Source organism: Elgaria multicarinata, chromosome 20, assembly GCF_023053635.1.
Source record: "Elgaria multicarinata webbii isolate HBS135686 ecotype San Diego chromosome 20, rElgMul1.1.pri, whole genome shotgun sequence".
Lineage (NCBI taxonomy): Eukaryota > Metazoa > Chordata > Lepidosauria > Squamata > Anguidae > Elgaria > Elgaria multicarinata.
In genome coordinates, this window is record NC_086190.1 from 7001939 (window position 1) to 7023210 (window position 21272).

Sequence of the window (21272 nt, forward strand, 5' to 3'; positions counted from 1 at the left end):
TATCCCAGCAGGGGCAGATTGCCCTTCACAAAGACCAGCTGCTCCACCAAGTCCGGCTCCAAGCGAGAGCAGTGAGGGCTCACTATGTCGCCCGCCATAGAGAACACCCTCTTGCTTGGAACACTGGTGGGTGGGCAGCTCAGTCGATCGCTGGCCACCCGCGCCAGGTCCGGCCAAATCTGGCGGCGGGATGACCAGTAGGCCAGGGGGTTCATGGAGCACTCCTCCATGGGTTCTGCCAGGTAACGCTGCATGGCGGTTGCAGCGTCATCCTGGCCGGTGGCTGGGGAGGGTCTCTGCCCAACCATGGCGTGCAGAGCCTTTGCCCAAAACCCCTGGCCTCTGCTCCTGCTGGGAGGGATGCAGGTGAGGCTGCTGGTGGTGCTGCTGCTGCTGCGGGGAGTGGTGGCCTGCTCCTCTGCCTCACTCTGCCCCACCCTCTTGGCCCGTGCTGCCCACACTTCACCCACCAGCATTTCCACCCAGTGCTGCCTGGTATTTGGCCCACAAAGCCCATCCTTCACACAAGGGTCACACATGGCTGCCCACATGTAGACCCTCTCTGTTTGGATGGGTTCCAGCCTCCGCGTCAGGCCGTCCCTCAGCCTAGTCACCACTTTGCATACCTCGGGCTCAAAGCGCCTGCCGGTGACAGGATCCAGAAACTCTCCCATCTGTTTCTGGAGATGCCTGCATACAGGGATCACCTGGCTGAGGAGGGCAGAGCTAGTGCTCAGGGTCTCGGTGGCCTCAAGGAATGGCTTGCGGACCACCACCAGATGGGACATGGCGTCCCACTTCTGCTTGCCCAGGGCTGGGTGGACGCCCATGTCCCTGACCCTGAACAAGTCATGGATGGCACGCTGTTGCTCCACCATCCGCTCCAGCATGAGGTAGGTGGAGTTCCAGCGTGTCACCACGTCTTGCACTAGCCTCTGCTGCGGGAGATTCAACTCCTCCTGCTTCTCCCGCAGCAATCGACTGCCCTTGACGCTGTGGAGGAAATGCCCTGCCACCTTTCTGCAGCTCTCCAGGAGGTTACGGATACTGGACAGGGGACTGAGGTTGGCCTTGCTGCCCATCCCAAGGCCATCCCTCACCACCAGGTTCAAGACGTGCGCAATGCATCGGACGCCCTCAAATCCGCTGTCGCGCACCGCCTTCACCATGTTGGCTCCACCGTCCGTGACCATGTAACCGCGGGTGAGCTGGTGTCCAGCTAGCCACCCATCCACCATGCGGTTCATGGCCTCCGTAATCTCCCCTGCCGTGTGGGACTGTTCCATCACTTGCGTATGGAGGAGGGCCCAGCAGTAGCCCTCCTTGCCAGTCCCTCTAGTGCTGGATGCTTCCTGCCCCACGGCTGCCCCCCAGTGAGCCATCAGGGACAGGTAAGCGTGCACTCCACCCTCGCTGGACCAAATGTCCGAGGTGAAGTGCACCATCCGTCCCTCTGCCTGGCACAGATGACCCAGCACTAACTCCCTGCAGGAACGGTACAGGGAAGGCACCACCCGCCTACGAAGGGTGGTGAGACATGGCAGCTTATAGTATGGAACCACAAGCGCCATCAGCCTCTTGAAGCCTGCATTGTCGACGAGGCTGAATGGCTGGTCGTCCAACGCCACCATCTCACCGATGCAGGTGGTGATCTGGGTGGGCGTTGGAAAACGCCATCTTGTGGATCCATACTTCCCCCACCCCATGTCCTCCAGGGTTGCCTGCCTAACCCTCGTGGGGATGGGAGAAGGAGAGCTTAGAGTGGCAGTGCCAGCAGCAGCAGCAGCAGCAGCAGCAGCCTTCGGCTTTCCCCTGGAACCAGTCGCCTTTGAAGTGCCCGCCTCTTTCCCCAGCAAGATCGCCTGGTGCTGCCTCTGAAGATGCATCTTCAGGCTGCTGGTTCCATAATGCCCTGTAGATGAACCCCTGCTTAGGCTGAGTTTGCAGTGGTGACAGACAGCAAAGCGGGGATCCACTCCAAACTCATAGTGGTCCCACACTATGCTGGTCTTTCGCTTCCGTGGTGACACCAATTGCCCGCCTGAGCTCTCTGGTGTCGCCACAGAAACAGGGGTTACAGCGGAAGAGGGGTGGGATGAGACTGGGGAGAGAGCCTCGGCCTGCTCTTGCTCCTCCTCAGCACCCACATCCTGGAGGACCTCCTCCTCCTCCTCCCCCTCCACTGTGCTGAGGACCTCGTCTATGAGATCTGGAGACAGGTCCATCAGCGGGCTCATGGCCTCAAACAATAATGAAGGAGTTGGGGATATTCCTCCTCCTCCTCCTCCTCCTCCTCCTCCTCCTCCTCCTCTAATGGCACTGCTGCCGCCTGCCTCTTGCAAAGAGGCACTTTTCGCATTCCCACCCTCAAAAAGAGAATGCCGGGCACAAGTCGGAGAAGAGAGTGCCTCTGCCTGCTGCTTGTCCTGCTTCTGTTGAGGAACAGCCAGCCCAGGACTTGCCCATTTGATTTTCACAGCAGGAGAGGCAGCCTGCTTACTGGTGTCAGCCTGAGCCTTCCCTTGACCACCACTGCTTTCAGCACGCCCAGCCACAGACTTGCGCCTGCTCCCTCTTCTCATGATGTTAATAATATAATACTAATAGTAATACTAATACATATTTAGGGAAATGGGACAAGTGTGTATGCTTTGCCCAAACAGGATTTGAAATGCTCAAACTGGCTGTTTTGCACTTCACAAGCAGTGCACACAGCACACTCACACAATAACACAGCCACACACACAGGCCAAGTAACACACACACACATACACACATACACACACAGAGAGAGAGAGAGAGAGAGAGAGAATATTTTTTTTGTATTTTTTTTTTTGTATTTTTTTTTTATATAGAAGAAAGAAGGAAGATGAAACACAGTCAGGCTTTAAGAGGGGGAAGGGGGGGGGAAACCAAACAAACAAACAAACACTCCAAAATTTAAAAATAAAGTTTATATTAAATCAAAGTAAGGGAAAAACACAGAGCAAACTAAGCAAACAGACAGAAACAAGCAAACAAACACACACACAACCCAAGCTAAATCCTAATCTAATCTCCTCCAACTCCAAACACCGCAGCAGCACTTAAACTAATTCCTCTCTCCACGAACGCCAACCCACAAAGACACATAAAGCAGAAAGCTCTCATGGTGGCTCTGCCTTAGTCCCCCCTCCAATGCTGGGATTGGAGGATGCTTCATGAGGTGATCAATTCTCATCAGGATTGGGAGCTGAATCTGCCTGTCATCGCTAAAAAAAACCCGCCGCTTTTACCCTCTCCCACTTTTTAAACATATTTTTTAAAAAAAATTATAGCAAGCGAACCGCACCATGCAGAGAGCTGGGAGTAGGCTCAAAATTACCCCCAGCCACGACTCTCTAAGCACAAAAAGTTTCAGAAAGATAGCTTAAAAAACAACACAGTTATCCCCTATTCTTTTCCGCAATGCAATCCTATTGGTGAAATTATCCAAAATGGCAGGCAGATCACTCCGCAAAAAGAGAAGCGCTTCTCCTATGGCTGCTTCTCTTCGCCATGCTTCTAAGGGTCCATGGTCCACTTCTACTCCGCCTCTGGGCAAGGCAGAGCAGGCCAATTCGCTTCTGATTCTCCGATTCTAATCGGAGCGGAGCACATCCCTAAATAAAACATCATCTGAAGTGACGGGATTAAGAATAAATTGGACAAAGTCAGAGATGATGTTGTTTAATTACAGCAAAAAGGAGGAGAGAGATTGGGAGAGTAAAGAGAAGAATATGAAAGTTAAGGAAATAATAAAATATTTGGGAATTAAGCTTACTAAGAATTTAGAAGATTTAGAAAAGGAAAATTTAAATAGTTTGAAAAAAGAAGTTATGAGTAAACTAGAAAAATATAGAATGATACACTTATCTTGGTTTGAAAGAATAGCCCTAATAAAAATGAGGATTTTACCAAAAGTAATTTTTTTATTTAGAATGATGTCAATAAGAATATCAGAAAAAGCATTAAAAAGTTGGCAACGTATAGTAAATAATTTTTGTAATGGTGATAGAAAGGCGAGATTAAACAAAAAAGTTGGTATGTAACACCAAAAAAAGGAGGGCTAGGGCCCCCAAACTTAAAATTATATCACGTAGCTAATAGGTTGAGACATGTAGTAGAAAGAATGATAGGATTAGGAGATTTAAGTTGGTTGGAGGATAGAAAGAGAGAGGATATAGATTGGAAATTAGAAAATATCTTTTTCAGGGATTATGCAAAGAAATGGGGGAAGAAATAGAGAACCCCATTTTAAAAAATCACTGGGAAATATGGCGATTATATAAAAAGGACTTACTTCCGAGTATTTCCCCAATATCACCAATGATAATGATGAGGAACTTTCCAGGAAATTTAAAAGACAAGTTGGGGAAAAGTTTAATAGAGGAAAGGTAATGAAATTAAAAGATTGGCTAGAAAAGATGAGAACTAGAGAAGAAATAAAGGAGAGACTAAAAGAGGGAAATTTAACGTGGTTAAATTATCTTCAATTAGAACAATGGATGAAGAAATGGTTAAAGGATAATGGAGAGTGTAGAGCTATTACGAAATTTGAGGAGCTGATCTTAAAAAAAGAAAATGAGAAAAGAGAAAACAAATTAATAAAAGGGTTAATGAGTGAAATATATAGAATATTAGTGGAAAAGGGGGAGATGGAAAGTGTGGGTAAGATGGTATGGGAAACTGACTTGAAGGAACAAATAGGGCAACAGAGCTGGGAAGGGATATGGAAACAACGAGTGTTGAGAAATATGTCTGTGAGGATAAAAGCAAATTATTATAAGATTGTATGGAGGTGGTACCTAACCCCGATAAGATTAAATAAAATAAATAAGATGAATTCAGCAAGCTGCTGGAGAGGTTGTCAAAAGAAAGGAATGTATTTACATATGTGGTGGGAATGCGAATTTGTACAAAAATTATGGAAAATGGTGTTTAATGAGATAAAAGAAATTTTAGGAATGGAGATTGAAGAGACACCTATAGTGGCATTGTTATCATTATATGGAGAATTGAATTGTAATAAAGAGACAAAAGAATTGATAACGAATTTGTTAACAACAGCAAGATTAATGATATCTAGGAACTGGAAGGTTCAAGGGGATTATCATATAGAAAATTGGTATAAAGAAATATGGGATATTGCTATTAACGATAAATTAACATGTAATATAAAAGTTAGAAGAGGAATGATAAAAATGAATGATTTTGAGGGAATATGGAAACAGTTTCTAGAATTTGTATTATCAAAGGGGAGAGGGAAAACACCTCCAGAGGAAGCAGTGAGATTTTGGAAACATGAATAAGATCCCACGGTTGAGGGGAGCACTTTTATGTTAAGTATGATTATGTTAAGAGAATTAAGTTAGAATATATGTTTATCAAATGTTTATTTTATATTATTGTGTATTATGTAGTATTGTTTTATTTTGTATTGATGTATTGTTTGAAGTATTAAATAATTTTTTAAAAAAACACACACACAAAAACAAGAGACTTTAATTGTGAGTTGCGAATATGATATACTTTGACATGATTCCCTCTTGTACAAGAAGCAACTGGAAGACAACGGTGTAAAATTCAGATGGTTCCATGCTGAAAACGGGTTTCATAAAGTGTTGAACCTCTTCAGTGTTAGGTTTTTGACATTCCCCAGTGGTATAGAAATACTGGACAACGTTGTAGACTTTGTCAAACATTTATGAGGGGATTTTGCCATGCTACAATTCCTTAAGGAATAAAGATACCTAAATATTAAGGTGGAACGGTGAAATACTCACACCATTTTAAGCCATGAAAGTTCTTAATGTCCATAAAATTAAACTTGTTTGTTTAAAAAAAAAAAACAGTGCTATGCCAAAAAAAATCTCTCACATTTTCTTTGAACATTCCCATTCAATTTGACAGAAAATAAATTGCTTTCAAAATGAAATTCAGCAGTAAAGAAAATTCTGGAGAAATTCTCTCAGGTTGGGTTTTGTGAATCAGGCAGAACAATGGAAGTCTCTTTCATGGGGAAATAAAACTTTCAGGGATTTGGAGGACAGATTTAGGGCCTTGCTAGATGAGGCCTTAGCGCACTGTGAGGCCCGGTTTCCCTGCTGTGCGTCCAGATGACGCACAGGGGAATCCGGGGTCAGGCCGCGCCGAAGCCTCCCCTAACGCGCCATAAGCGAAGTCGCTTATGGCGCGCCTTTTCTGCAGAAGTCAGATGACTTCAACAGCCAGTAAAAGATATTCTGAAAGAATGCCATCCACAAGAGACAAAATGCTTCACAAAATTGCTGCAGCCATTGGTAACACCCTGGCCAAATCTACACCAAGCAGGATGTGATGACCAATAGTGACCACATGATTTGTAATTAAACACTTCCCCTCTAGTGCCCTTTGAAAAATTTAAATAGTGCATTATCTCCAATCCTTCTTAAAGTGATATTACCAAGGAAAGAGGAGTTTGATGATGTCATGTAAGGCCATGAGCGCTCATGTAGATAAGCTCTCAGTCACAGTGCACCAAAAGAAATTCAGCGTACCTTCTAAGGTACCCTGAAAATGAGGCAGGCAAACAAAAGCCTCTTTCACAAGAGAAGAAAACTTTCAAGAAATAAGCGGACAGATTTTGGCACAACACTAGTGTCTATGAATGCAGAAACCATTTTATATTATCTATCCGTACCTATAAAGCTGAAAGTATGTGTGTGGCATGTATGTCCAGAAATGTTTACCTACCCAGATGAGTTAGAAACTTGAAATTCGGCACACTGATAGGTCTGGCTGTACAATGTACCAGAAAAATCTAAAAACATGAAAATTTGGGTATTAAGTATTTAAAAAAGAAAAGAACCTAGGCTTACGCCTACAACTCCTTCTAATGCCATGCACCACTAAGAAACGCTCATGACAATTTAAAAATACAATACCATATAAAGCCATACATTCACACACACATGCACACACGTTTAAAAGAAATACAGATGTGAAGACTATAACCTTAGCAGGCAAAGGCCTGCCAGAAGACAGATGACTTCTACAGCCAGTGAAAGATATTCTGAAAGAGTGCCATCCACAAGAGACAAAGCGCTCCACAAAATTGCTGCAGCCATTGATAACACCCTGGCCAAATCTACACCAAGCAGGATGTGACACGTGGGAAATGTTTTGAAAACTGTCTATGGAGTGTGTCCTGGGCCCCAACAGTTGTCACTCCTGTTATAAACCATTTTAAAGCAGTAGTGTAGATCCTGCTGATGCCTCGACCCTAGTTGGGTGGAGGTATCAGCAGATAGACAGATAGGCCTCACCTTCCTAGTTAATATGGGAAAAAGTGATCTTTCAGATATCTAGGGACCAAGCTGTTTTGGACTTCGAAAGCTGATTAACAGTCATCTGAATGGCTCCTGGAAGCAAATGGAGCAATATGGCATGCCCTTCTTTGCACAGAGTGTTCTAGATAATGATCAGATTTTAATAAATAGCGTCATCATTTATTGTACAACAACCTGAGTCAATTTAAGTCTCGTAATCCATTTACTAGCCATGTGGAGGTGTGTCTGTCACCAAAGTTTGTATTTTCAAGGAAGGAGCTACAGAACCACAACAGACAGAAAGCTGAGCCAATCCTTCTGGAGACGACAGTCTTGTCTGTATAGACAGCTTTAGTCCCTTTGGAAAGGTGCGATGGGACTTCTTTATGCCATCTTCCTTGGGGCAGGAGGAATGATAGCAATTGGTTTTTTCTTGCTGCTCTCCGGGACAATTTATTATGACCTCTCCAGGAGCAATATTCCTGCTGGATTTGACCATCCATTCAAACTTCGATTTGTTCACTGGGGAGTCATTCTGATGAACACTATGGTAAGTTTGCCATCATTTGAAAAATACAGTTACAAGGCTCAAGAGAAATTGGGGAGATTAGTGGTGCTGGGAAAAAGAAATATTTAAACTATTTTGTGACTGATTTCCAGAGATTATGTCAACTGCTTCCAGTCACATTTCAATGATGTTGTGGGGTGGGTGGGGTGTGCGCATACGCTATTTTATCAAATGTGCACGCCAAGGGCATGACAATTGACTTGAAGTAGTGGTCCTAAAATGACTGTGCAAGAATCCAAAGTAAATGTGAGCTTGAAAAACCAACTTTAGAATTATTAGGATATGTCTTCTCTAAAGATGATATTGAAGCAGACCCCCCCATAAAGGAATATATATATATATATATATATATATATATATATATATATATATATATATATTTGTTGTATCTACAGCATTAGTTTACTTTCTGCTAGGCCTTGCAAACTATTGTGGCCAATGAATACCAAGATGAGCCACAATCTCAGGCTCTCTGGGATCTCACCAAAAACATCACAGGTGGGTCAGAAAAACACCAAATAGTTTTTTCCTGAGATGAGGAAGGCACTTGCAAGTGGTGTAGGCATACTTTGATCCAGGCAAGGAAACTGAACTTCCAGTGAATGCCAGCCCTGTTGGTCTAGGAGTGTAATAACACTGGGAGGAATCACGTTTCCTTACTGCTGTTTCTCCAGCCCCGCTTCTGCTCCTCATGTCTTCCTCATTCTTCCTGGCTGGGAAAGAGGAAGTAAACAAAGACCATGTGGCCCATTCAGGGGGTGTTTTTATCGCACTGTTATTCCTGCACACAGCAGAAGATTGTGGCACATTCAATGTGTTTTTATAAAAAATGGGTTTTGGGAGGTCTATTTTGTGACAGAAAAATGAGCGGAAGGAGTCCAGTAGGTGGATGAAGTCATCTGTAGTGGGCAGTAGTGAACATGTGATAAAACTCTCATCTGATGATGCTCTAGGAGCTGTTCCCTTATCTGTTTGCCTAACTGATTTCTTTGTGTATTTTTGTTATATGGATTAGCTGTAGCTTTTCTTATGCTGTTACAGTTTTTTTTGTTATTCAGATGTTCTCATTTCATCATTAGAACATAAGAAGAGCCATGCTGGATCACACCAAGGGTAAATCCAGTCCAGGGCCAGATTTACACCAAGCAGGATATAACACTTTGAAAGTAGTTTGGAAATGGTACATGGAATGTGTCATGGGCCCCAAGAGTTATCCGTGCACTTCAATACTGTTATAAAGGAGTAGTTTAGATCCTGGCCAGCACTCGGTTCACACAGTGGTCAACATGCTGTTGACGAGGAACCCACAATCAGGACATGATGCAACAGCATCCTCCCACCCATTTCCCCCCAGCAGCTGGTGTATATAGAATCATAGAATAGCAGAGTTGGAAGGGGCCTACAAGGCCATTGAGTCCAACCCCCTGCTCAGTGCAGGAATCCACTCTACAGGCTTCCTTCTTCTGAAACTGGAGGTAACAAATAGACATCAGGACTGGTAGCTATTGATAGCAGGGATTTATCCACCCCTGTTGAAAGCCATCCAAACTGGTCGCCGTCACCACATCTTGCTGTAGTGAATTCCATAGTTTAACCGCTCCAAGTTCCCCCCAATGCACCCTTGACTATTGTGAAATATGAATTTGAGGCAGAAGGGTGCTCCATTAAGTTAGACCTCTTCTCCTTTTCCAAACAGGGGAAGATTCTTGAAGTGCTGGGACTCTGCAGGCAGATTATTGTCATCCGCTTCCTAATTGATCTCCGGAGGCCAGCCCTGGATCCCAGCCTCTCTTCCAAAGACCTGCATTTCGATGGGGTGCCGGTCAGGGTTTACCAGCCCAAAGCGCCATCTGCTGGGCTAAGAAGAGGGTTTATTTTCTTCCACGGAGGAGCTGGAATGGTTGGAAGCATCAGTAAGTGCTTAAGGCTGCAGTCCTCTGTGTACTTCCCTAAGAGTGGACACGTTGGGGATGGCACACGGAGAAAGATTTTCACCGATGAAATGTTCATCAGTGAAAAAATTATGTACTTTATCTTCATCATAAACGTTATGTAAGTTTTTCAATTTTTTAAAAAAACTCTGGTTATTTTTTTATCCGCCCCTTTTGGTAAAATTTGTAATTTAGACACCTTTAAACACTTAACATTTTGTAGAGGATATTCAGGAGCTTCAGTGGATGGCTCAGCACCAATTCCCTTAGTGAGCCACCAATATGTGTAAACATGGCAGCTCGTTATTCTGCGTAAGAGGTCTGTGATGGACAAGGTGGCCATATAGCCGCTCTATAGGCAAAACTAGAGGCCCAAATAGACCATTCAATGCTCTAATGCTGTTCACACAAACAGGGGCAGGAAGCAGCGAGTTTTCAGGGACCCCAGTCTGGCAGGTCGAGAGGGGAGACCACTGGATTCCACCCCTTTCACGAAGCTGTTACTCTTCAGTGTGAGTTCCTGGCTCATCAAACCGCCATGGGACATGTGGAGCCATTTTGGAGGTGTGTGAGAGTGGTCGCGGCCGCCATTTTTGCCACATGTTTTGGATGTGTATCGGCATCTTGAGGTTGTGAGAGTGTGTATTTTTTCTAACACAACCATATCTCTGCGCTGCATTGCACATTCGATGGACTCCCTATCCAAGCCATGTGCAGCTCTGCATTTGCATTCATGTGCATCTCTGATGTGTCATTAAAAAAAAAAACACCCGTAGTTCACGCCCACTGTTCCCAGTCCATGTGCAGAAGCGCTGTCACAGGGCACACGTTCTCCCACAATGGCACTCCTGAAAATGTGGAAAACGTTGCTAACCTGTGCCCCATGAGTGCCGATCCTGGAAGCAGGAAAACTCACAACCTCCCCTTCCCTGTTGTAAAAGGGCTCAAGATGTAGATTAGGCCCAGGATTTACTTGTCAATAGACATGTATACGACTGTGCTGTCAAAGACACATAAAAACAACCAGCCTGAATAAGCCATGGAGACACCAGTTAAAGCAGCAGGAGCTATACTAGAGTGACCAGATACAAAAGAGGGCAGGGCTCCTGCTGTTGTGATGAAGAGGGAATTTCAATAGGTGCTGCGTGCCTACAAATGACACCTGCGGAAATTCCCTTTTCTATGCAAATATTAAAGATACAGGAGCCCTGTTCTCCTTTCCATATCATCACCCTAGGTGGAGCAATCAGAAGAAAGACTGCCTTTTTATTACTCCCTTTTTGATCATTGTACTTAATAATCGATCTTAAACTGTGGAAAAAATGTATTCCCCAAGATGTTTTACTTATGTGTAGAGAGCTCAGGCCTCCTTCAGGTAAAGCAATTTTTAAAACAGCATGAAGGTGATGCAAAAATGGTATTGATGAAATATTTTCAAATAGCTTTCTGGTGTTATGGATGCCACTGAATTCTTAATCTTTATTACTAGCTATGTATGAAGATGTTTGCAGCAAAATTGCCAAGGAGAGTGATTCAGTCCTTGTGTCTGTCGGGTAAGTGATTTGAATGGTTCTTCTTAAATTCTTATATTTACAACAGACCCGCTTTCTCACAGAGTCAGCATTCCCTCAGAATTCCCTCCAGTTCTGAAACCTGAGTTGTCTTCAATATCTCCCCAGCAACCCTCTCTCAGGCTGTGGAAGAAATACTTCAAGATTAGACCCTTCATTCCCTTGCAGTTTAGCAGAACAGCCTAATTACTAGGGATGTGCTCCGCTCCGATTAGGAGCGTAGAAGCAGTAGCGGATTGGCCTGCTCCGCCTTACCCAGAGGCGGAGTAGGAGCGGACCGCGGACCCCCTAGAAGCAAGGCGAAGAGAAGCGACCATTTTTCGGAGCTCCGAGTTCAGTCGGAGCGCTCCGGTCGCCATCTTGAAAACATTTCGCCATAGGATTGCATTGCGGCAAATAATCGCGCATAACTACGTTGTTTTTGAAGCTATCGTTCTGGAAATTCTTGTGCACAGAGAGTCGTGGATGGGGGTCATTTTGAGACCACTCTCACCTCTCTGCGTGCTGTGGTTCACGTGCAATATTTTTTTAAAAATCGGGTCAACCGCGGGGCTCAAACTGCGTTTCGGCTTTTCGCCCATAGGATTGCATTGAGGGAAAGAATCGGGGATAACTGGGGGGGGGGGTTTAAGCTATCGTTCTGAAAATTCTTGTGCACAGAGAGTCGTGGATGGGGGTCATTTTGAGACCACTCTCAACTTTCTGCGTGCTGTGGTTCACGTGCAATATTTTTTTAAAAATCGGGTCAACCGCAGGGCTCAAACGGCGTTTCGGCTTTTCGCCCATAGGATTGCATTGAGGGAAAGAATCGGGGATAACTGGGGGGGGGGTTAAGCTATCGTTCTGAAAATTCTTGTGCACAGAGAGTCGTGGATGGGGGTCATTTTGAGACCACTCTCAACTTTCTGCGTGCTGTGGTTCACGTGCAATATTTTTTTAAAAATCGGGGTTTGGGTTTTTTTTTTTTATTATTATTATTTTTTTGGAAGCGATGACAGGCACATTCAACTCCCAATCCTGATGAGAATTCATCTCCTCAGAAAGCATCCTCCTCCAATCCCAGCGTTGGAGGGGGGACTAAGGCAGACCCACCCTGAGAACTTTCTGTTTTGTGTCTCTTTGTGGGTTGGCGTTCGTGGAGGGAACACTTACTTAGCTAGTGCTCCTGCTTTGGAGATAGATTAATTTAATATAGGTTTAGTTTGGCGCGTGTGTGTGTTTGTTTGCTTCTTTCTGACTTGTAGCTTAGTTTGCCCTGTGTTTTCCCCTTACTTTGATTTAATATAAACTTTATTTTTGAATTTTGGAGTGTGTGGTTGGGTTGGTTGCCCCCCCCTTCCCTGTATTAAAGCCTGACTGTTCTGCTTTTGTGAAAGCTTTCTTTTGAAAGCATACACACACTTTTTGTCCCATTTCCCTACATTTATTAGTAATATTCTAAAACATATTATTATATTCTTGTAGATATTCTTAGTAGTATATTCTCATACATATTAGTAGTAGTATATTTTATTGTTCTTGTCCCATTTCCCTACATTTAAACATATTATATTCTTCTTATACATATTCTTAGTAGTACCTTATACATAGTATTAGTAGTATTAATATTTTGTTAGTCATCATGAAAAGAGAAAGCAGGCGTGCTGAAAGCAGCAAGGCTCAGTCTGCCAGCAGGGCTTCCTCTCCTCCTGTGAAACTCAAACGGGCAACTCCTTGGCTGACTGCTCCAAAACAGAAGCAGGACAAGCAGCAGGCAGAGCCACTCTCTTCTGCAACTTGTGCCCGGCGTTCTCTTTTTGAGGGTGGGAATGGGAAAAGTGCCCGTTTGCAAGAGGCACGTGGCAGCAGTGCCATTAGAGGAGGAGGAGTATCCCCAACTCCTTCATTCTCCTTTCAGCCCACGAGCCCGCTGATGGACCTAGACGAGGTCCTCAGCACAGTGGAGGGGGGGGGAGGAGGAGGAGGCGGTGGGCCTCCAGGATGTGGGGGCTGAGGAGGAGCAGCAGCAGGCCGAGGCTCTCTCCCCAGTCTCATCCCACACCCCTGTTTCTGTGGCAACACCAGAGAGCTCAGGCGGGCAATTGGTGGTGTCACCACAGAAACGAAAGACAAGCATCGTGTGGGACCACTTTGAGTTGGGAGCGGATCCCCGCTTTGCTGTCTGTCGCCACTGCAAACTCAGCCTAAGCAGGGGTTCATCGACAGGGCATTATGGAACCAGCAGCATGAAGATGCATCTTCATAGGCAGCACCAGGCGATCTTGCTGGGGAAAGAGGCGGGCAAGGCGACTGGTTCCAGGGGAAAGCCGAAGGCTGCTGCTGGCACTGCCACTCTAAGCTCTCCATCTCCCATCCCCACAAGGGTTAGGCAGGCAACCCTGCAGGACATGGGGTGGGGGAAGTATTGACCCACAAGATGGCGTTTTCCAATGCCCACCCAGGGTGCTACTGTGTTGGGGCATCTGCCGGGACTGACTCCTCCCCAATACTAGATCTATGACATGTCACTCTGCCTGCCCCTCTGCTAGCCTGTCCTCCTCGGTGACCGACTCGCTGGGATGGTTTGCGTTTGCAATGCGTGACTAACTGCAATGCTGGCTTAGAAACCAGCCATCACTTCCTTGTGCCCCCAGAAATGCCCGCAGCCTGCCTGCCTGCCTGCCCGCCTCCCCCGGGGTGCTGCTGTGGTGGGGCATCTGCCAGGACTGACTCCTCGCCTACTCTGCCTGCCTCTCTGCCCGCCTGGTGCCTGGTTTGCTCCCAATCGTCCTCCTCTGTGCCCCTCAAGGCGTAACTGCTGGCTTAGAAAGAAACAACCAGCCATCTTTGCCTCACTTTGCGCCCACTTATGGGTTGGTTTGCTATGCGTTAGTGCTCAAGCCATCCTTGCGGCACTACAATGCATGCTGCCTGCCTGCTTTCCATTGATGGTGCTATATAAATAAATAATAATAATAATAATAATTCTCCCCTTCCCGCCTTGCAGCGATGGTGTATGTGTCTTGCTTTGACTAAGGGGAGAAGTCCTTCCTGCGCTCACTTAGACTTTATCAAATTCAATAATCCCTTTTTCAAATGTGCCAGAAGATTTAGGGTTATCTCGTGGCATGTTGGGATTGCCTTGGAACTGGCCCCATTGAGCTGTCTGCAATTGCAACTTTAAATCCCTGACATACTGGAGTGTTCAAATTTCAAAAGTTCCCCTAACATCAGGGGATGATGGGATTGCCTTGAAACTTGGTGTCCATGGGGACACATGGGTAAGCTGTCATGGGACCAAAGGATAGGTTTCTAACGTGCAAATTGACGTAGTTGTAGAATGGGACTTGATTTGGGGTGAGTTAAAAAGTTTAAGCCGCGCCAAAAATCAGGGGATGATGGGATTTGCTTGCAACTTGGCGTGCATGTGGACACATGGATAAGCTCTCCTGGTGCCGAGTTTGAGGTTTCTAACATGCAAATTGACGGAGCTATCCCAAGGGGTGTGAATGGGGTGCCCGATTTTCATAAATTCCCCAAAAATCAGGGGATGATGGGATTGCCTTGAAACTTGGCGTGCATGTGGACACGTGGATAAGCTATCATGGTGCTGAGTTTGAGGTTTCTAACGTGCAAATTGACGGAGCTATCTAAAGGGGTGTGAATTAGGGTTATGGGAGGTGCGTTAGAGGGTAGAGCCGCGCCAAAAATCAGGGGATGATGGGATTTGCTTGCAACTTGGCGTGCATGTGGACACATGGATAAGCTGCCCTGGTGCCGAGTTTGAGGTTTGTAACATGCAAATTGACGGAGCTATCCCAAGGGGTGTGAATGGGGTGCCCGATTTTCAAAAATTCGCCAAAAATCAGGGGATGATGGGATTGCCTTGAAACTTGGCGTGTGTGTGTATACGCCCATGAGGTGTCATGGTGCCAAACGTGAGGTTTCTAACTTCAACGGAAAAAAAGTTGTTTACTTTTTTAGCTTTCAATGCAAGCCTATGGGGGGGCAAAAACGGAGCTCCGGATCCGATCCGGAGCTCCGGGCGGAGCGGAGCGGAAGTGGGCGGAGCGGGGGCGGGGCGGAGCGACCCGCTCCGAAAAATGGCGGATCTGCAAGTGAAGCGGAGCGGGGGGTCCGTGCACACCCCTACTAATTACCGTATTTCTTTGATTCTAAGACGCCATCGATTCTAAGACGCACCCCATTTTTAGAGATGTTTATTTGGGGGGAAAGGGCATCTTAGAATCAAAGAAATACTTCCCTCACCGCCCAGCCAACCTCCTCCCCCCCCCCTCCGCGCTTTCTTCTAATGGTTGTATTCTTTTCATTTTTCCCTCTGTGAGAGAAGAAATAGCCGTTTGCGCGGGAAGAAGGGGGCATTGAAACAAAGAGTAAACAATATTTTCGGGCGGGGAGAGAGAGGAGAAGACGCGATTAAGGAGCTAAAACGCTTAACTCTCCAGTCCCGCTCTTTACTTGTCTGTGCACCAGGGGACGACGACACGCGAGTTAGTCCCATGGAAATCGATGGGACTTACGAATAAATTTGACTAACAAAAAACCAGGCGCTTACCCTCCCAGTTCCTCCTGGCTTGCATGGCTCGAGGCTGCTGCAGGAACTACCTCCTTTCCTCTTACCATATTGCTTCGATTCTAAGACGCCATAGATTCTAAGACGCACTCCATTTTTAGAGCTGTTTATTTAGGGGGAAAAGTGTGTCTTAGAATCGAAGAAATACAGTAGTCCTTTTTATGTATAGAGAAGGCTCAGCCTCCTGAGCTAGACTGGAAAGAAAGGGGGAAAAAAGAGGGAAACATTAATCCATAGCTGTACTTTGTCTGCCACATGCAATGAAAGGGAACCAAGCCTCAGTGACAGAAATTGTGTCAGTCCATTTCGCAAGGAAAAAAGTGCAACTTCTCCCATTAAAGTCCTGGGGTGACACTGTAATAACACTGTTACCAAACAGAGAACAAGGAGTGATTGGCTATGTGTAAAGTAATTGCATAATGGAAACAAAATGTGCATTGTGAGAGAAGCCAGAAAGAAACGTCAGGTCTTGGGGAAGTGAAGAGACCTCACCCAAAGATGGCAAGAAGAGATTTCTCCTCTCCCAATCTGAGAGAGGAGTCAGCCAGACATGCAATAGCATTAGCCTGCTATCGCAATGTTAAATCTAAATTAGATTTGAATTCAAATTGCCCTGGCTGAATTTCTGCCACCATGTCGCTTTCTCTCTCTCTCTCTCTCTCTCTCTCTCTGTCTCTCTCTCTCAAACAAGCTGAGCTTGATCCAGTCCTAGCGCAATTCCAGTGAAAAGCTGTCCCTGAAGAAGCGAAGGAGACATAGAGTGATTCTCCCACACTTCAGAGCTGTCTCTCCTTGGATTCTGGAAAGTTAACACTTTGCTTCTGATTCTGCCTCTCCAGCTATCGCCTGGCTCCGGAGCACCCATACCCAGCGCAGTGGAAGGATTGCTTCGCTGCTACTGTGCACTTCATGCAAAATGCAGAGCTCTACGGGGTGGATCCTTCTCAGATCATCATTGGTGGGGACAGTATAGGGGCCAATTTTGCTAGCGTTGTCGCCCAAAACCTGGTGGAGAGATCAGGCCTGCCAAAGCTACGGGCTCAAGTACTGATCTGTGGTGGCTTCCAAAGTATGGACTTCAACCTACCTTCTTATCAACAGAATAGCAGGATGCCTCTCTTGTTCCGGGAGAATGTTCTTCATTTGGGTCTGCAGTATTTTCTAAAGGACGCTTCTCTGAGTCATGATGTCTTGAAGGGATCTCATGTGCCAGATGAAATGAGGCTCAAATATGGGAAGTGGATGAGTCCAGAGAACATTCCAGAGAAATTTAAGTGTCGAGGATATGAACGAGTACCACACGCTCCTTATAAGCCTGATGTGTACAAACAAGTGTCAGAGACACTCCAACTCACTTTCTCTTCACTTTTTGCTGAAGACTCTGTCATCCGAGAGCTCCCGGAGACTTTAATTGTGAGTTGTGAATATGATATAATTCGGGATGATTCTCTTTTGTTCAAAAAGCGACTGGAAGATAACGGTGTGAAATTCAGATGGTTCCATGCTGAAAACGGGTTTCATGGAGTGCTGAACCTCTTCAGTGTTGGGTTTTTGACATTCCCCAGCGGTATAGAAATACTGGACAACGTTGTAGACTTCGTCAAACATTTATGAGGGGATTTTGCAGTGCTACCATTCCTTAAGGAATAAAAATACCAAAATATTAAGGTGGAAGGGTGAAACACTCACACCATTTTAAGCCCTGAAAGTTCTAAATGTCCATAAAATTAAGATGGCTTTTTTAAAAATAGGGCTATGCCAAAAAAAAATTCTCCCACATTTTTCTCAAACATTGCCATTCAATTTGAAAGAAAATAAATTGCTTTCAAAGTGGAATTCAGCGGTGAATAAAATTTCAGAGCAAATCTTATGGGTTGGTTGGATTTTCTTACCTTATTTAGCACGCAGCTGGGCAATTTGTGTAATTTTGGTCTGGTGTTTCATTGTACACTCACCTCTCCAGCATCCTGCAGCATCCTCAGCTTCTTGAACTTCAACTAAGCCATGGAGACACCAGTGAAAGCTGCAGGAGCTAACTAGAGCGACCACATACAAAAGAAGGCAGGGCTTGTGCAGCTTTAACTGTTTTGATAAAGGAGTTTTCCCCCAGGTGCTGCCTGCATACAAATGGAACCTGCGGAAATTCCCTTTTTTATACAACTGTTAAAGTTGAACAATTCCAAACTGGGGGGTGGGGAAATGTGTGCGTGCCTATGTGCTGGTTAAGATCTGAAAATTCTCCTTTTCTTTAAAAAAAAATCTTTCTTTACTGTCTATCAAGGTTACTTTCTCGCTCTCCTTATCTCGCTCTCAACTTGCCATTCCACGTGATTCCTCTGCACCCATCTATCAATAAAGCTGCCAGTTGTATGGCCTTGTGAGAGTTCCCTCCCAGATATAAATCCTGGCACTGCTGTGAATTTGTGCCAGGCACCCTGAAGTCTCTCAGGTAATAGGACAGTGACAACCCCACATGGGTGCCTGATGTTCCCAGTAACCAGGCAGTTTCAACACAAGGGTGACCTCAGAACGTAAATCCTCCCTTCCATTGCTTCCAAACACCTTATTTTCACAACCGCTGCCCTTTCACAGTAGGACGCGGTGGCTGCTTTTCCTGTCCCTGATTGGCCTTTTCTGTCCTTCACATCAACTACAACTTCATGTTCTTCCTAGCTAGTTTTATGCAAGGCCTCTCTTCTTCCCTGATCAAGAAACACTTGCTGAGGTTCTATGAACCCAACTGAGGTTCATAGAACCATAGAATTTCCTGCACATTGCAGGGTCCAGCCCCCTGCAATGTGCAGGGAAACCTGTTAAACCATCCATGAGAGGTGTCTGTCCAGCCTCTTCTAAGAAAACCTCCAGAGATGGAGACCTCACAGCCTCCACGGGGAGACTGTGCCACTGCTGTTCAGATCTTACCAACAGGAAGTTTTTCCTGATATTTAATGCAATAATTCAACTAATACAGTGTCCTTTTCCTGCCAGATGCCTCTGGAAACACCACAAGCAGGGCCTGAAGGCAATAGCCTTGGCTACTGTTTGCCCTTAGAAAATGAATGAAAGGAATCATTTATTTATGGCAGTCAGAGGCCAATAAGGATTTTGAATCAAAGAACAGATGCAGCTGATTAAGAAAATTGTATTCAGAACAATATTCCTCTGGAATGCAAAGGTGCCATTTAAGCTATCAGGGCTATTTTCTTCATTACTTATTTGAAATATTTATATTTTGCTTTTCAACAAGAAGTCCTTTCCATGCAAGTTTGCTGTGAGATGTGAATCAACCAGTATAGTTATAATTTTATTTTCCACCAGAGATTATTTTATAGTATTTTATTGTACTTTGTTGATACAGTTTTATGGTTATATTATTAATATTATTTATAACATGTTATTATGTTAAGCGTTTTTGATAGTTCACTAGAAAGTAGTATATAAACCTGTGTAATAAATAAATAGATGCAAATTTTAAAATCAGTTTATAATGAAAAGTTGGCTTGCTAATATGTTTTAGTAAAGTTTTCTAGACTCACCAGGGGGTTTTACTCATAGATTTTTCCACTGTTCAATTATGGCGCACAACCCCACACATTACAGCTAATGGTCTATGCAGGTTCTGGCTGATGTTGTGAGCAATTCCTTCACAGATCTAGCCGTCGACACCCCACCCCACCCCACCCCCATTTCCCTCCCCTCACAGGACCAAGACAGTCCTTTTCTCAAACATGGTAGGGTCTTGCTATTTACTGTGTATAATCTGTACAGCACCATGTACATTGATGGTGCTATATAAATAAATAATAATAATAATAATAACTTGAGCTCTGAGTTCTACACAAGGAGCTTTTCCTTCCCTGCTTTTCCACTACATAACCTCTAGGTGGAGCAGTGCTATAGTGGAATAGCTCAAATAAACAAGGAGAAAAGAACTCCATTTTTCACCATTCTAAAGTAATATCTCACTTTCCCAATTCTAAAAAAAAAAAAAATCCCGGGAGAAATGCTCTGGGGGAAAAAAGAAGCAAAGCTAAAGGATCACGACGACGTCTAAGGAGCCCATAAACAAACGCGAGTGAGGAATCACAAGTACGCAAAAAATGCCTTCTCTCGAAAAGCTCTGAGAGAATGCATGTTTTGGAACTCTAATTTGAGAGCAACTGAGCAAGCTAGTCCAGTCCTGATCAGACTTGTGACTCAGAATGGTTATGATGTAATGTTTTGCATCCATATCTCTGGAATGATTTCCAGGGAGGAATGCAAGTGGGGAAATGAGTCCCGGGATTCACACATAGGGGTTTCCAGCTGGACTCTAAAAACTAGGTATAACAACAGCTAAATTGGCAGGACATAGTAAAACAAATGACAGGACTTGCCCATAGGGAAACCATACTAGCCCATAGGAAAACAAGGGATAGCACTTGTAGCCAGACTATATGGCAGGAAAAACCCAGATTCATCCTCCTTTTTTAGCTGATCTGCCCAATCTGGTGTTTTAATCTATTAAATTATAAACCGGCCACTCTCTGCTTCTCCAGGAAGTCTGAGACCCGAGGAAGGGGGATCAAGACTGTCAGGGCCCATGCTGGGAGTGGTAGTCTTCCAGGCAAGGCGAGTCTCTAGGGCCTCCCAGTGATGCTATCTCTTCCTTCTGGCTACAGCAGCTGGCCTAGCTGTAGGGTGACCATATTTTGGAAACCAAAAAGGAGGACAAAATGGCCGCCCTCAGGAGGCGTGGCCACCCCAACATGCCCACCCCCAAGGCGGAGCCAACTCAACATGTCCGGCCCCCAAGGGGGTGTGGCCTCGGTCACATTTATTTATTTATTACATTTTTATATGCATTATTATTATCATGTGCATTAATTAGTTCAATGCTCTCCCACAGACACCCACCCACCTGCCATTCCTCTCCTTTTAAAAATTAATTAGATTAGTGCAATGCTCTCCCAGACACCCACCCACCTGCCCTTCCCCTCCTTTTAAAAATTAATTAGATTAGTGCAATGCTCTCCCACAGACCCGCACCCACCTGCCCTTCCCCTCCTTTTAAAAATTAATTAGATTAGTGCAATGTTCTCCCAGACACCCACCCACCTGCCCTTCCCCTCCTTTAAAAAATTAATTAGATTAGTGCAATGCTCTCCCACAGACCCGCACCCACCTGCCCTTCCCCTCCTTTTAAAAATTAATTAGATTAGTTAGGGTGACCATATTTTGGAAACCAAAAAGGAGGACAACATGGTCGGCCCCCAAGGGGGCGTGTCCAGCACCAAGGGGGCGTGCCCACCCGAACATAGC

General features: G+C 45.1%; 1 protein-coding gene across 1 annotated transcript; it reads left to right on the forward strand.

The window, feature by feature from the left end:
* Nucleotides 1–7694: 7694 nt before the first annotated feature.
* LOC134411443 (arylacetamide deacetylase-like 3) lies at nt 7695–17809 on the forward strand. The gene is made up of 4 exons (XM_063145243.1): nt 7695–7878; nt 9593–9809; nt 11317–11380; nt 16811–17809. The coding sequence occupies exons 1-4, from the start codon at nt 7702–7704 to the stop codon at nt 17583–17585; spliced, it is 1233 nt and encodes a 410-aa protein (XP_063001313.1). The 5' UTR covers nt 7695–7701; the 3' UTR covers nt 17586–17809.
* Nucleotides 17810–21272: the final 3463 nt, after the last annotated feature.